We start from the raw sequence: 17,625 nt of genomic DNA, 5'->3' as shown, positions 1-17,625 counted from the left end.
ATCATTTCTGAGTAAGGCTATATCCCATAAAGGCACAAGTGACAGACTGGGCAGCAAGCTTATGACGATCAACATGTGGCAAATGAACAAACAAACGCACTCAAAAGTATGAAATGATTGATACTTAGGAGATATGCCAAATAACCGAATCATAATTTAGAATGGCAGTAGGCAATCGATTGATCAAATAAACAGTAGTAGATAAAACTTCTACCCAGAACTTAGAAGGTACAGAAGAATCAATCAATAAAGTACGAACAACATTTAAGAGATGACGATTCTTACGCTCAGCGACTCCATTTTGTTGAGGGGTATAAGGACAAGAACGCTGGAAAATAATCCCTTTTTGCTGAAGATAAGTTTGAAAGGAATGAGACATGTATTCTTCCCTGAGTCGAAGCGTAAAATTTTGATACAACTACTGAACTGTGTCTCGACAAGCACAATAAATTTTTGAAAAATAGAAAGACGTCAGCTTTAGAACGGAGAAAATAGATCCAAGTAAATCGACTATAATCATCGATAAACATCAGAAAATAACGATACTGACCATGAGAAATAACAGGGTTGACACCCCAAACATCAGTATGCACAATCTCAAAACAATTAGAAGCACGACTACCATGCACATGAAAAAGTAAAGTTTTACTTTTACCAAGACGATAAGTAGCACAATCAAAAGATACAGGAGAAGAAGAAAATGAATCTTTATTGCCCAAAAAATCATGTTTCAAAAGATGAGTCAAGACAACAGAATTAGGATGACCTAATTTCTTATGCCAGACTTTATTATTATTGGCAATAGCCGTACAAGCAAAGGAAACAACATTAGGAATAGAAAATTGTAAAGGAAATAGACTTCTCACTTTAGGCCCCTTCGTGATCACCGTCCCCAACACCTGATCCTGTACAAGACAACCACCATGAGAGAAATGAACATCACAATTATTATCTACCAATTGGCCAATAGTAATCAAATTGGTAGATAATCCAGGAAAGACAAAAATATTTCGAAATGAAGAGCCCAAAGTACCAACAACAGTAATAAGAAGTGTACTGCCATCAGCAATCTGAATAGTTTGCGTGCCTCCATACTTACAAATACCATGGAGACTCGTCGTACTACCAGTCATATGATTAGAGGCACCTGAATCAACAATCCAAGAAGAAGTGAAACTAGGATCCATACCTTGCAGGCCTAAAGTCGTAAAAGCAGACACAATCATCTGTTGGACCATGGCAGGTGTGAGAATAGATGAGTCAGAGCTTACAGTGGGGGGGCACAGAAGAAGACAAGGACTGAACAACAGCTTGAAATGCTTGGGATTGGCGATTCTAAGGACGCACCCGACAATCTTTGATGAGATGGCCTTCTTTCTTACAGTAGTTACAAACTTTCTTCGGACAATTGCGAGCAATATGACCAAACTCCTTACAATTGAAACACTGCAACTTGTTCCTCACTCTCCCTTGTGCAGCATAGGCTACATTCACAGCCTCAGAAAATACATTCTCAGAAGTCATACCCATATGAGTGGACAACTGCTGTTCTTCACGCAATAAATCTCCCAAGCAAATATCCAAGGAAGAAACCGGATTACGGTTCAATAAACTGGCTCGAACAGGCTCAAATTCAGGTCGAATCTTCGTAAAAAACTAATCGCGTTGACTCTCAGCATAAACCGCTTGAAGAGCCACGAGTGCCGCGGTGGGAACCTTAGCATGAACAATAGCAAAATACTTGCTCCAAAGATTAATAAAACCAAAATAAAATTGCTCAATAGTTAAATTATCTTGACTGTAATTACTAATTTCCAACTCTAATAGGAACTTTCGAGCACTGTGAACTTGGTGGTAAATACGGTGGAGATAATCTCACATAGCCTAAGCCGTTGTAAAACTACGAAGATTGGTCACAAGGTGAGACTCAATCGTCCCCAACAGTCAAGAGGTCACCTTAGCATCCTTGACCTCCCATTGGGCAAGTTCCTTTTCATCAGTGGAAACTTTAGCAGAACTATCAATATGTTTTGATAATTCTTTTCCTTTCAAAAAAATTTTAAACTGAAATTCCCAAGTAGAAAAATTCTTCCCAGTAAAACAAACAATATTATTCTCAATAGACATGATGAAAGGAAATCACGCAGAAAATAGGAGCAAACCAACCAAAGAAACCAAGGCAGGCACGGCAATTTAAAAACAAACAGAAGCCCAATAAGAAACCCACTAACAGCAAGCAATAGCCTACACGAGGAAAAACGAAAACCCGATACCTGCCCAAAATGCCAACGGGAACCAAAGTGTCGACGTGCCGATGTGCCTACAGCCACAGACAATGTCAACAGCCACAGACAGTGCCGACGTGCCCACAGCGACCCAGAACCAGGACAACGACCACAAAAAGAAGGTTGAACACCACTCAACCACCACAGAAAGCGTTGAACACCACCACAGAAAACGTCGAACATCACATAACAGTAAACCCACAACGTGGTTCACCACAGAAAGGATCAACACACCAAGAGCAAGATGGGACTTGCCGAAACAGAGGGAAAAAAAAATTCTTCCCGTCGCACACGAAGGATTAAGACCACAAAGATGAATATCAGAGTAAGGGCTCTGGTACCATATCAAATTGGTCTGAATACCCTTTCCATAGGGATTGCTTTCATTATGTAGAAGGAAATTTACAAGGTAAGTATCTATACAAGATAAGTATTTACACGATTACGTGTATATCTAGCTAGAAAGGAAAGTATTGAACTAGAAAGGAAAATGTTACTAAAATACAATAATCATATCAAATCATATTTCCGTGACATCCCCCCTCAAATTGATGCTGGTAGATCAAGAAGCATCAATTTGTCAACCAATAACTGATGCCAGTGCCGAGAAATAGCTTTAGTGAATATGTCTGCAGTTTGATGTTCGGTACAAATGTGAGGAAGTGTAATCACATGTCTGTCAAATGATTCACGTATGGAATGACAATCGACTTCGATATGTTTCGTACACTCATGGAAGACAGGATTAGCAACGATCTGAATAACACTGATATTATCAGCATGAAGAGGTGTGGAATGAAGTTGAGAAAAACCAAGTTCACCCAATAACTCACGAAGCCATGTGATCTCAGAGCAGGTGGAAGACATAGCTCAATAACCCACGAAGTCATAACATGTATTATGAGGGTTGGTTTTTCAGGATTGGCTTCGATACCTCTTTATGACATCATAAACTTGAGGAATTTTTCTGATTGCACTCCGAAAGCACACTAGGTCGGGTTGAGTTTCATCTGATATCGTCGCAAAACTTGGAAGACCCCTCTGAGATCTTTTATGTGCTGGGCAATTCCATGTTTTTTACTAGTACATCGTCCTTCCATGTTCCTCCCGATCTGGTTCTTAAACATTTTGTTTACTAACTTCTGATATGTTGCCCCAACATTATTCAAGCCAAAATGCATCACCTTATAGCAATATAGTCATTGGTCTGTTATGAAAGCGGTTTTCTTTTGGTTGGCTTTATTCATTCTGATTTGGTTGTATCTTGAATAAGCGTCCATAAAACTTAACATTTTATACCCTGTTGTTGCATCTACTATCAGATCTATTCGTGGGAGTGGAAAGCTGTCTTTTGAGCAAGCCTTATTGAGATCCTTGAAATCCATGCACATTAGTCATTTTTCGTTGGATTTCTTCACCAATACCACATTTGACAGCCATTCGGGTTAGTGCGCTTCTCTGATTAACCCAGCCGCTAACAACCTATCCACCTCCTCTGTGATTGCTTCGAACTTTTTGGTGCTAAAGTTTCTCTTTTTTTGTTTCATTGGCTCGCCTTCTGGTTTATGCTCAATTTGTGTTTGATGATCTCCTCACCTATTCCAGACATATCCTTATGACTCCATATCAATACGTCTTTATGGTCTAGGAAGAAGTTGGTCAATTGTTGCCTTTCCTCCCTCGTTAGCTTGGTTCCTATCTTTACATGACTCTTTGGGTGACCTAGTTCAAGAGATTTCATTTTTAAGTGATATGTCGAGGTAATTGCCTTCAATGCTTTTAGTGTGGGTCACCCGATAATTACATTGTACGCCGACCGAGTTTTCACTACTAAGAAATTAGTCATAGTAATGGTGATATGGGGATCCATGCCTACAGATACTAGTAATGCGATCGATCCTATGGGTTGTATTGCGTCTTCAATGAACCCATTTAATGTAGTTGGTCTCGATCACAATTGATCCGCACTAATTCCCATTTTGCTGAAGGCGTCCCAAAATAGGATATCTACCGAGCTTCCATTATCAATTAGTATCATTCTCATAGTAAAATTTGCTTCCAGCATCGTTACTACCAATGCATCGTCGTGTGGGTATACAACCCATCGACAATCCTCATCGCTAAAAGATATTGTGGGAGATACCTGTACTCAGGGTTGTTTGACAGGTCTCTCTACATTATAGACTTCTTCATACCTCGCCCACCTTGCGTATACTTTTCTCCCTGAGGAAGTTGGACCACCTTCAGCATATCCGCCGGTGATTGTATGTATTTCACCTAAGGGTGGATTTCTCCGATTCGTGTCTGCTTTCAGTCTCTGATCACAAGGTTCCTACGACCTCCTTCCTCTTCTTGGTGATTTCCGTCGCCTAGGGCTTTCACTTGTCCCTTTTTTGGGCTCAACTTTTTGGTTATTTATCTGCCGTGCAGGGTAGCGTTCTAGGCGTCCAAGTGCTCCAACTCGCCACTATCTTTCATATCTTCAATTTTCTACTTCAAATTATGGCAATCCTCAATTCTATGCCCTCTTGTTTTGTGATAGGTACAATACTTCTCAGCTTGTTGCCCTTTGCTGTCGTCCTGCCTTTCCTCTTTTGCCTTATCCTGGCTATGTGCACTGGAGTAGTGCACGTAACCACTATGATGTCTTCTTAAATTATTATCGCGTCTCACATCTTGCTGGGTCCTCCTCGCCTTCTGACCTCTTTCTCGGTCTTTCTTCTAACTTCCTCTCGGTTCTCGTTTGCCTTTTCTTTCAGATCTGGCAGTTAGAACGATAAGTGTATTTTTAGCATTAACGAAGTCATCAGCTCTATCCTTGAATTTTTGTAACGTGGAAGGGGTCTTCCTAGCTAATTAGGTCATGAAAGGGCTCATCGGCCAAATACGTCCGAGCAATGCTACCGGCATAATCTTCTCATCTTGATCATTGGCTTTCATATTTTCTTTATTAAAATGTGTCAAGTACGCTTTCAAACTTTCATCTTCTCTTTGTTTCACTGTTAACAAATACGTGGTTGACCTCCTACACCTTCTACTTACCATGAATTGGGTCAAGAATTGCCGACCTAGTTCATTGAAGTTGTCTATGGATCCCGACTTTAAAGCTCCAAACCAAGCTCTCGACGATCCCTTTAAGGTCAAAGGGAAGGCCCTACATGTAATTTCCTTGGAAATCTATGGAGTGTTATATGGGCTTTAAAAGTTTCAAGATGCTCTACAGGATCTTTGGAGCCGTCATATAGATCTATCAAAGGAACCTTAAACTTTGGAGGAAAAGGTACCACCATGAATTTTACAGAGAATGGCAGATTTGTGCTAGATAACAACTGGTTGACCGAAGAAGACGTTCCTATCTTCTTGGTCATCTCCTTGTATTTGTCCATCAAGCTACGCAAGTCGTGGTGCAGCTTCTTTGTCTTCTCGTCCTCCTAATGGCCTTTACCGATGCTTGCACTGTTTGCCTCCATATCCACCATGTCCACCTGACTGGGTGTCGCATCTTCTCTCAAAGGTCTGTTTCGTGCCTTGAGGATCTCATTCTCCTTTTGCAGTGAGTCAACCTCCGTGGAAAGTTTCTTGATTATTTCTTTCATTTCTGCAAGTCTTCCCTTCATGTTTTGCGAAGTTTCTCACTGATCTCTAGTTGCCTACGACTGTGTGGTGGTGGGCATGTGAAAAGCACGTTGATTGTGAGATATTAGAATCCCACAAACGGCGCCAACTGTTATGGACATGTTTCACCGCCACTGCCTCATGATCACCTGCAACCAAAGAGTAAGACGGCTTGGGGGGTTCGATGGAATGCCTCCGATACCTAAGTCAATGATCGAAAATAACTCTTTAATACTAATGAATCAGATGATCTTTATGTACATGAGTTCTCCTCTTATATAGAGTTTTTGAACCGTTCTGTTGTTAAATGATAATGGGCATATCTATTATTCAAATTCAAACCTGGAGATGAGGGTTCATCCCTTAATAAATTTGAATGATAATCGTTTTTATCTCTTGCCACCGTTGGATAGTTATCCAATCAGTATTGGCTGTGGGCTGAATCCTCTTGATATCAAGCTGGGCCTTAGGTAGTGAGGCAGGCTTCGGACTTGAGTAAGGGTTCAGGCCCACGTAAGACTAACCGGTTGGAATATCCTCTCCACATAAATCTAAGAGATTTTCACCTCATCTCACATTCAAACATAGTCTTATGAGTGGGGTGAATGATAACCATCTTATAAGCGATGGAAGATGATTGAAGGCAATAAAAATCCCACGATCAATGCAGAAGTGCCATTGCCGCCCCCCAAGTTTTGTGCTCTTTTGTTTTAATTTTTTTTTACCCTTTCCTCCTTTTTAGGAATTAAATAATAAAACAACTTTGCGATGCCACTTATCAAAATCAGATAAGAGTACGATGATATTGTGGTATATAAAATTATTCAACCTTTTATAAAGCATAATTCTTATAATTATTTGATTAAATAATCAAGATTTGTGTGGTAGCTATATTTAATACTTGTAATTTGATATCAAAATTTCATATTTTAATTGTAAAAATATGCATATTCAATAAGTTAATTATAAAAATTTGAAATCCAGAAAGCAATTTGAAAATGGGCAACAAACATATTGACTTTACAATTAACCCAAATTAAAATATTTTGAACCTAACATGACAGCTAGGAAGGAAGGAAACACGTCTGCAGTCGTTGGATGCCTCTACGACCATCCAAATTCTAAAGATATTAGAAGTTTGGAGAATCAATCCATCCATAAGATATATAACATCCATCCTCTAGACTTTTATCAATTTGAAAGTCTAAAAAATTATCATTATCAAAATCGACCGGCACACTGAGTGGCGCTACCAAATTACAATTTGGTATGGTATCCACCAACCAGCTACTCCCATGTTTCCTTGAATTTCATAGTGACATGAAGCATATGTCCAACCACAAACTTGTAAAACTCTTTGTATTATAATACCCTATTTCAATAATTTTTTATTGGAAAACTAATTGAATGATTGTCATATGACACATACATCAAAATGCCACATGTCAATCTTTACTTACACGTGACATCGATAATTGTGTTAGCCAATCGTTTAGATTCGAAGATAAATTGAAATGGATTGTGAATAATAATGAGATAAGTTGTGAATAGTAATAAAATTTATGAGTTAAAATTAATGAATAGTAATGAATAATAGTGAGATGAATTAAGATGGATTATGAATCCAAACCAGGATAAAGATTACATAAAATTAAACTATCTCACCTTATTTTATATAATCATAACAAAATTTTTAAACTCTCATAAAATATAATAAATAATTCAATTTTTTTAAATTTTAAAGTAATAATAATATTATAATAATATTTTATTTAACAAAATATAATAAATAATTTTTAACAAAATATATCATTTCATCTCATCTAAACTGCATAACCAAATGAGGCTTAACTCATGACTTAGTCACTCATATCACGTGACAATGCTCATGCTTTTATCTTCTAAAGAAAAGTTAACAAAATAAATCATTGCAAGTTTTTTAATTATTAATTATTGATGTTGTAAAATTGCATTCTCAATTTGCATAAAGTTAAAAAAAAAATCTAGGCAATAAGTTTACAATTAATCTTAAAAAATAAAAGAAAGTCTCCATCGGTCCTGGCTAAAGCGTAGGTGTGGGCTGTGGCACGGGTCTAATGCGAAGGCCAGGCTTTAGAAGGGGAAGGCTGAAGACCGTGCCAGAGTTAGACCCAAATCCTTTGATCACTCGCCTCCTCTGATCCCAATCTCACACCGATCTCCGCTACTGCCTCCATTACAAGAAACAAACAACGAAAGACAGAAGTATCTCACCCTCAAAGTCATGTCGCGCGAGAGACCCAAGAGAGGCGTACTACCTCCGGCTCAAGAGGTACCTACGTCTACATCTATATCTGCTCTTGTTCTCTGTTTTTGGTTGCCGGGAAGATAATGGAAGAAAAGAGAATCGAGGGAGCTCAAAATTTTGATTTTTTTTTCTTCTTCACTATATAACTCGGTTGATTTGTGGGCTTTGATTCATGGTTCCTATTTTCCCTCTTAACAATTTGGTTAGAGTCAAAAGCAGAATTATTTACAATCCTTTTATCTTTTTAGGCAAGTTTTGTATAAACCATTGGTCATTGTGTAGTTTCAATCTTTTAGATCACTTAGAAAGAGTTGTCGGCAAACTCTGGGACTGCTAATCCTGTTCCACAAAATAGTCTAATTTTTTTGTTTTTGTTTTTTGTCCGGTTGACTCGACACGGGTTTCACTTTGTTGGTAGAATCCGTTTCAATGAATGAGAGCAATGAATTTTGGTTATGTACCCTCTTCTTGTTCTTGTATGCAGAATATCGAGAAATTTCAGAAAGTTGTAGAAGGGGGTGATTATTATGGAGCTCAACAAATGTACAAATCAATTAGTGCAAGGTATATGCATTATCTTACCAACCCCCAACCACATTTGACATGATAAAACGAAAACATATTTGACATAACGGTATAGGGACTCAATTTCTTATACTTGTCAAAGAATTAAGTGAACTACTCGTGTTGTCAATTTGAGGTATGCATACTGACGAAATGTGCATGACTTTTCACAGATATGTGTCCGCTCAGAGGTATTCTGAAGCATCAGATATTCTCCAATCCGGTGCATGCATCCAGTTGAAACATGGGCAGGTTATTCTCTTCCAAGTCCTTCATTCCTATGCTGTTCATGTATTTTCCCTGTTTTATGTGTCTTAAAGTAATCATCTCAGATACTGGCTGTGGGTTGCTTATATTACTATCAATTCTTGATGAAGATGAAATATAACTCAGTCAATAAAGATCTCCCACATTTATCCTATTGCCCAATATTCCTATCTTTGCATTGCAAGTAAACGTGCTACATTTTGTTGCTGCTTATGTATAAATCTTCCCCATTTTCAATGCAAAATTTTAAATATGTTGGATATGGAGTTGCAAAAGACTAGGCCTAACATTGGGATATATTAATTTTGAATCATACAAGATTGAAGTGCAATCTAATAGAAAGGTATGCCCATGGATTTTCCATTGGGCACTTTTTTATGCATATGATACTACTTTTTAGATATGATGTACATGGAATTTCATTGAATGTGCATGATTTGTCAGAAAAGTAGAGTTCTTTATATCTTTTGAATTAGTTCCATTGATACGCGGCAAAACATTTCAGATTACTTGTGGGGCGGAGCTTGCTGTGTTGTTTGTGGAAACTCTTGTGAAAGGGAAAATTCCTTATGACGATGAAACTCTTGGTCAGTTGGCTTGTTCATTCCTTTAATATAATTTTTAATGCTTATGAGCACTTTCTCGTCAATTCTTACTTTTTTAACGATACTTTTTGCTTGTTGTCTCTTCCTGGGCCAGCTGTGCTTTTCTGGCATTGACTGTTTCCTAATTGTGTAATAACTTGGGGAATTATGTAATTTAGCTGGGCTAGATTTTGTGGTTGTATTAATATTTTGATACATTTCTTTCTTTGTAATTATGACAAAATATCTATGTTAGATCGTGTCAGGAAAATATACAAGACGTTTCCTCAGATTCCTCTGCCACGTCACTTACCAGATGACGATGAAATGCAGCAAATTTCTGAAGCTCTTGGGGCAGCAAAAACACGTGTAGAGGGCTGCTCATCATTCTTAAAAGCTGCAATAAAGTGAGACATTATCACGTGTTTTCTTGGTTAGAAAAGATCTTCTTGGTTACATTTATTTCACTTATTGGGTGCTTTTGGTGGATGTTAAGATGCCCTTTCTTCCCCCAAACCTCTTTCCTGGTGCAGTAATTTATGTGATTCGAAATTCAAATGTGTTAAGCTGCCAACATTCTGCTCTCTGGTGCTGTCTCTGGCAAAATCTATGCTAAAAGCATAATTGGAGAACCATATCTAGGATGTATCTGAAAACCTATTCGTTTTCTACCCAACTTTTCATATTAGGATGGGGCTACTAATGCATCAGTTCTAAGTCTGTCATTCACATGCCAATGCATTCCTAACGTTTCAGATCTTTTGTTTTTCAGGTGGTCTGTGGAGTTTGGAGCACATAAGAATGGATCTCCTGAACTACATGTTATGCTAGCTGAGTATATATATTCTGAATCTCCTGAAGTGGTAGGTTCAATGGCAGAAATCTTGGCTTCAAGAAGTATCTGGTTTTTGCTGCTCCTCTCTAATCTATAAGGCTTATTTTTTTACTTCTGTTTTTGGGGCATCTAGCTGAGCCTTACATCTTATTGCTATCTTCTTTGATTAAACTCCATTGAGATTTCTATATTTCCCTATTATTAGGTGTGGGGAAATGCAAAGTTGTGAAAATTGACATGTTCTCAAGTTTATATACCAAAAAAATAAAACCAAAGCAATAGCATCTATCTCAGCTGTTTGATACAATATAACTTATTAAAAGACAACAAAAAAAGAAAAAGAAAAAAGGGCTTCTAGAGGGAAGATGCAAAGCAAAATCCCGAATGCCACATTCTAGCAGTTTTCTGGAGTTTGAAAGTTATGTTATCGATACTGAAATACAATAGTTTGCTCTTTGGAATGCTGTCTTGGACCCATGTGCTTGTCACTTTTGGAACATATTTTATTTCTGTTAATTTCTTACCATTATTTTTATTTCTACATTTTGTGCTCTAAATTCTTTGGAAAATTGATAAAATGTTGTTATTTCCAGGGGCCTAACTTCTTATTAAAAAAAAAAAAAAAATTCCATGGGCCTAACTGCGCTTTTGATTATTATCCATTCAGGTTATTGAAATGTCCTTTAGGTAGTCAAATGAAAACTGAGCATTTTAGTCTGTGGATCTTGGCCTTCGGTGTCTAATCACAGATGAATGCATGCTTCCTTACAGGACATGGCTAGAGTATCATATCATTTTGTTAGAGGAAACAATCCAAAGAATTTTGCATCTATTCTTGTCAATTTCACAGAAAAGGTTAGCCTCCTTACTCTATATGTTTTCTTATTCAAAAATATTATTACTAAGATGCTGAGGTACAAAAAGACTACATCATACAGTTTTTTCATGTTGAAACATATTGCAGCATAAAATTTATACTGTTTGATTTCTCTTTTTAAGAAACTTCACCGTAAAATGTAATAGCTTTAGATACCAGAAATCTTTTCCACCAGAATAGCAGCACAAATATACTAAATAATAAACAATTGTAGAATCATTGAAAACCTGCATAAAATTATCCTAAGTTTCGAATTATTCACCAAAAGAAACACATGTTGCAGCCAATATACAAATTTTGAAACACAATCCAAGCCTAGCACAGCTTTTTATTTTTTTAATAATTGGATTTCTCGACCAAGTTACCTTCTGTATCAGATTTACCATAGTTTCTCCTTATTTGTTTTCTTTTTTCTGGATATTCTTTTACTCAATTAATTTAGTTCTCACTCTGCAGTGTTATCCAGGTGAAGATGATTTAGCCATTGCTCGAGCAACTTTAATGTAAGAACACTTGAGAACTAGATACTTGTATGGTGATTACCATTATCATCAGTACCCTTTCTGAATTCCCAATCTGGATCATAGAACTTTCCTCTATCCTTCATCTTAGCTACAACTACAACATTCGACGACTGGTTTATGCTTTCTTTTATTTCTAATCTGGAATTGTAGAATTTCTGGATATAGGAGTCAATTCGATTGATTTATAATAAGCTGAGATGTTAGGTAGCAATATCCTCTTCCCAAATGATTAGGGGGAAAGAGAAAAAGGAAACAGACACTCAAAAAAGGGTAATAAAGCATGCGTCTTATACCTATTTTAACTTGCACAACAATGATTTCTGGCCCTTGCGGGTCCCTTTTCCCTGTTTATTGTATATTTATTTATTTTTAATTGTACATTATGGCACGTTTGGATAACAAGAATGTTTGCAAATATTTGAGAATTGTGAGAATTGGTTTGAGATTAGGTTTTGGGAAATGAGAGAGAAAAGGTTGAATACAAATATTTTCTAAAATAAGTGTTGTATTGGAGTTTGTGAAAGTGGATAGATAAAGTTAAAAAGTTATTTGAATATAATTTTTTAATACTATTTTTGTTTTGAAGTTTGTAAAAGTTGTATTATTTTTGTGTTTGAGTAATGATTATGTAATGATTAGATGAAAAATTTTAAATTTGAAATAGATTTTTTTTTTTGTGTGTGTTTGCGTGATTTTTGGGAATGAAGTCATGAGAAATTTTGGAAATTTTGTGCTTTGCCAAACATTCTTCTTTCCAAGGTTCAAAACTTAGTAAGCATTTTCGTCTTTTCCATGATAGGTATGTAGCTTCGGGCAATCTGAGAGATGCTAACTATCTCATGGATGAGATAAAGAAAGAAGTGGCTTCTAAGCAGCTTGACTTTAACCAATCAGATTTGATCCAGTTCATCATATTTCTTTTGCAAACGTAAGTTGTATTTTTTTTTGTTTTATGACCACACTTATTTTTGTTTTCCTTTAATTATATTCCAATCATCCCTACTCCAAACTTTACTAGTTTTTTTTCATGCAAGCATTAAGTGAAACATTGTTGCCCAACATTAGCCTTAGACATTATCATTTGTGAAGGTAGGTTGTGTCATTCTTGGAAGTGTTTAATCTATGAAGATCATTGGTTAATCTGAAAATTCTTTTCAATGCAGATTGCAGAGAGATGCTTTGCCTCTTTTTAATATGTTGAGAGCAAGTTACAAGACAAGTATAGAAAGGGAACCTGCCTTTAATGAGGTGTGCAATTTTTGTGATTGTTACCACTTTCTTCATTGCTTAAGAATGCTTCACCTACTGCCTATAGCAAATTTGTACCGACTGCATTTAGCTATTTGTATTTTGATTTGATTTTATAATTACTTTTGGCTTAGATTTGTATCAAATCTAACATGAAGATTACTGTTTAGTTGCTAGATGAAATTGCAGAGAAATTCTATGGAGTGCGACGTAGAAATCCCCTACAAGGGGTGTTTGGGGATATTTTCAAGGTATTACTTCTTGCTTCATAGTGATTCTTTTTTGGTTAATTGGATTTTTCCCATCCTAGGATATAGGGACACTACAAGTCACGTCCTCCATAAATTACAATTTTACCATCCTCACTTGAGAAAGATTTGCAGTTGCTCCCAGCCATTCAAATTGACAGGAAATGTAACATCTTTATGATCATATGCTAAGCACGTGATGGTAGTTAATGTCAAAATGACAAGTTTACACCACGACCAGAAGGTTATAAAAACTTAATGATTTTTCTTTAGGATTAGTCAGGACAAGAGCCAAAGTGTGGCAGAAGCAGTACTAACTGTGAACTTTTTTTTTGATAAGTAGTACTAACTGTGAACTTAATACAAATTGAAGGGAAAAAAAAAAGTAACTGGCAGGGAAGTCCTTTATGAAATAGTAACTGTTCCCCTCCAGTGCAGCAGTTTTTAGTTATTCCCCCTTTATGTCCATCTTCTTCACCTTCCTGACCCATTTGCTATCTCCACTTTAGTTTTTATTTTATTGAGTAACCGAAAAGTGGGAAATGTTTCTTTTTTTTTTATAAGTAAAAAATTATATATATCAAAAGGAGAAACCAAGTATACTAAATGTATACAAGAAAACACTTTACCCAAAATGACCCAAAAAGCACGTGGAAAAACAACCCAAAATACACCAGACCCAACCCCAACCCCTTGTTTTCCATAGAACTAAAACTCTACCCGAACACCCAACCCCTTGATTCCCCGTCTTCACAATGCCCTCCCTTTAGACTTCCCTCTAGTTGAGCTACCACCCTTAGCGTTGTAGTTGATTGTCCAAGAAAGATGTTGTAACTCCTTGCTTTTCTTGAAATTTGATTTGGTTTCAAGCGCGTGGTTTGCCTCAATCGCAGTGATTAGCTCTTTAATTTGATCTTCACATACTCCATGTGAGATTCTCACAAATTGCTGAATCTTGTTAACTTTAGGCAGAATCCAGTCCGCTATTGGAGGAAAAGAGATCAGGGGAGCAACGTTATCCCCAGACACAGTATCCAACTGCACTCTCGACAATACACAAGGCACCAACGCCAAACCCATAGGTTCTCCAGCAACTCCGTTGGTTCTCTCCATTGGAGATTTTGGGGTAACAACAAGTCCCTTCACCTCTGGGGTGATAGCAGATCCTACATCTCCTTCAGACCTCGGCAGTACACCATTTTCCTTCAACTCTGACGAGGGAGCCATAGTTTCTTCGGGAACCAAGGGTGTAGTACTGACTATCGGTCTATCCTGTGTTACATGAGGCAAATGACATTCCACTGATGTCTCTACGCCGATACCCGATGTGGACCTTGCTTCAAATAACCTAGATTTCCTTTTGACCCGCCATACTCTCCTGGATCTGGTTAAAGGGACAAGGTCGAATCCTATCATCCGTTTTCCTTTTTTTGAGTTTAAAGGATTCGGGCCTATCTTGTTTACATACAACCCTGTTGGCTCCAATTGAAAGCCGGTCTATTTTCATAGACAATATAGTTATCGTTGCCTTCAACTCGCCAAGTTGGGTTTCCATCTCCTTTTAAGAATTATGCATTTCGATAAGCTGGTCTTGAGGCATGATTTGTAGACCCTCCTCACTCTGAACCCCCGAAGCCAGATCCGTCTTTAGAGTTGCTGCAAAGAATCGCCTTGCCACATGTCTATTACGCGGCTCCCTGACAGAGCCATGTCCTACAACACCTTGTTCTTCCAAACCGTCACTCCTTCTCCAACCACTGCTCCCCTCCTCAAGAATGAAAATAAAATTCCTCCTCCCTCCACCTCCATACTCCTCCACCGCCATATAACTTCCTCGAGCATTCGAGCAACGATGCGCCGTGAAACTGTGTCGACCTTCCTAGACAGTGGAGAAAAAGTCTTGTTTCTCATCTTTTGCGCACGCTTCCATCGCCTTGGCTAGCCACTGTACTGTTGTTAAACCCAGAGCAAGCTTAGATATCACCCTTTGACTCCTTTCAGTGATGACCAACATGCTTCCCTCCTTCATCAATGTAAAGGATTTAGATTCTATGACTAACTCCATAGAAGAACCCATGCTGACCAACTCCCCTCCTTCAACAACCATTCGTCATCTCAGAGAATCTAAATTTGCGACACAGGGACACGGCTGAAGACCACTGCTTGACGCCGAAGTACTCCCAGAAGACTCGTCGGAAAGCGTCGACTCGTTTTGTGTCGACGGCAAGACAAATGGAGCCGTCGTGGGGGTCACCGGAGTACTCTGAGAGACGACACAGAGAAATCTAGGTCGCCGAAGGGTGGACCGACGCTAGACAGCCCTCAGCGAAGTTGCTGGGGTCTGTCGGCTTTATTTGTGACGAAACGGTGCGGTATATCTTGCCGACAAGGGTGGGTGGCGGCAGATCTAGGGTTTTCTCACTTTGTAAGGATTTCTCTCTCCTCAGGATTGATGTCTGATGGCCCTTAGCGAAGTCGCTGGGGCCCATCAGCTTTGTTTGTGACGGCGGTGAGGGTTCACTTGCCGGCAATGGTGGATGGCGACAGTCTCCTTAGGGTTTTCTTGGAAGTATGGGGAGAGAGAATACCACGTTCAAAAAGGACAGCAGAACATTTCAAGAAACAATGAATTTCTGTCCAAGAAACAATGAATGTTTCTTGGCATTCATATGCTTCAAGATGGCCTTTGAAAAAGGGAAGCTCAATTTAATAGCCGGGAGGCAATCACAAATTCTTCTGAAACTTGGAGGTGGATTGCAAAATAGTTATTTCTTTCCTTTTACAGATGGTAGAAAAATTATAAAAGAAGGTTTGCTAGGCTGCCGCCCAGCATTGACTGTTGGCCGTGCTGCTAGCACAAATTCATCTTCTTATTTTTTTTCAAATTTTTTATTCACATTTTTTTATTATTTTTAAACATTTAAAAAAAATATCAATACACTAATAGTTACTTCCTTACTATTAAATAAAAAAAAATTAAAAATATAGGAGGTGTCAAAAATAGGTGTCAAAGTACCATTTTCCTTTTCAATAATGAAAAAAATAAGATTCTAAGCAGTAGCAAAAATCTTGCATGAAATGTTGACATTTATTGACTTATCAAAAAAGAGTTGACATATACTGTGCAGATGATGGGAGGTGAATAGCAATGTGACACAAGTTCGGTCTCTCTCAACCTTTACGGATCCAGCAACCCTACATTTGCTGGCACGTTCAAGAGGAGTTATTCATCTGTTTGGTGCTTCTTACCCATTTTCATATTGTGTTTCATGTTTCTTCTGATAATTCTAAGGTTATTTTCGTCAGTGACCGGACTTCCTCCACTCTTGAACCCAACTGTACAATTGCTCACTACACAAAAACCAATGTTCTGCTTTTCTCGTGAAAATGATTATTTGATTGTATGACTTGTCTATTTTCCCATTGAGTAGCCTCACCAAACCTGGTATACTACATTAGCTTGATGTTCCCATAAACACACGGCTTCTTTGCCTCCAATGATGCTTGTGGTACCCTACAGTTCTGCAAAATCTATTCTGTACAGTGAATCTCGTTTTGTTTGTTTCATGGGACCACAGCATTTGATTTCCCTCTTCATACCATCGAATTTTTTTGGTAGCTGTTGTTTTGTGATGGCTTGAATGTTAGGTCACCTTCACCATGCAAGGGTGGGTGCTTTGGCCAGAGGTTGATTCAGATTTCTGTTTTTTTTTCTTTTTATCTTTTGGCCAAGATAACAAATAGAAGAAAGCAAGTTACAAAAGCCAGGGAGGTTTGAATGAGAGATGCTGGACGAAATATATGGGTTGGAATGGTTGGTATGGAAATGCATCTAATAATATTAGATAAATGATAGTTGTAGTCATGAGTGCACAAACAACGTGCAATTATTTTGAAAAAAATGAATAAATATAGGATCTATATAAAAAAAATTAATTTTTTAATAGTGGATTTCATTCTTTTTCAAAGCGACTGCATGGCACTAGCGCATTATATAGCATTACTCATAATATTATTGGTTGTAGACCATCTAGTTGGGTTGTGAGTAATGAAATTGAAACTTCTATACATCTTTGTAGCATCTCTGAGAGTCCATTGGATATCTTTGGCTATGGGGAGATCCTCCAAACTGTCGTGAGATGATCATTTTGGATATATTCAAGCTTTCAGCTGTTTGCAAGCTTTGGCCTAAGGTTGAAAATTAAAACTATTTTGGCCATTTAGCAGATGAGAATGCCCATGTATTTTGGTATAAGGAAGAGACTACCCTGCCTTCCCATGTTCACCAATA

At 37.8% G+C, this 17,625-nt stretch overlaps 1 protein-coding gene across 1 annotated transcript; it reads left to right on the top strand.

Annotated features, from left to right (window-relative positions):
• Window positions 1–7,954: 7,954 nt before the first annotated feature.
• On the top strand, window positions 7,955–16,901 carry LOC109006193 (Golgi to ER traffic protein 4 homolog). Its single transcript, XM_018985400.2, has 12 exons — window positions 7,955–8,211; window positions 8,672–8,751; window positions 8,925–9,003; window positions 9,524–9,605; window positions 9,859–10,009; window positions 10,375–10,465; window positions 11,209–11,292; window positions 11,771–11,817; window positions 12,638–12,766; window positions 13,002–13,086; window positions 13,257–13,337; window positions 16,463–16,901. Exons 1-12 carry the CDS (start codon window positions 8,164–8,166, stop codon window positions 16,478–16,480), a joined length of 975 nt encoding a protein of 324 aa, XP_018840945.1. The 5' UTR covers window positions 7,955–8,163; the 3' UTR covers window positions 16,481–16,901.
• The last annotated feature ends 724 nt before the right edge of the window (window positions 16,902–17,625 follow it).

The sequence above is a fragment of the Juglans regia genome, chromosome 6 (genome assembly GCF_001411555.2).
Source record: "Juglans regia cultivar Chandler chromosome 6, Walnut 2.0, whole genome shotgun sequence".
In the NCBI taxonomy this organism is placed as follows: domain Eukaryota; kingdom Viridiplantae; phylum Streptophyta; class Magnoliopsida; order Fagales; family Juglandaceae; genus Juglans; species Juglans regia.
Note: the sequence above shows the minus strand (reverse complement) of the source record. Positions and strands in the feature narration are given on the sequence as shown.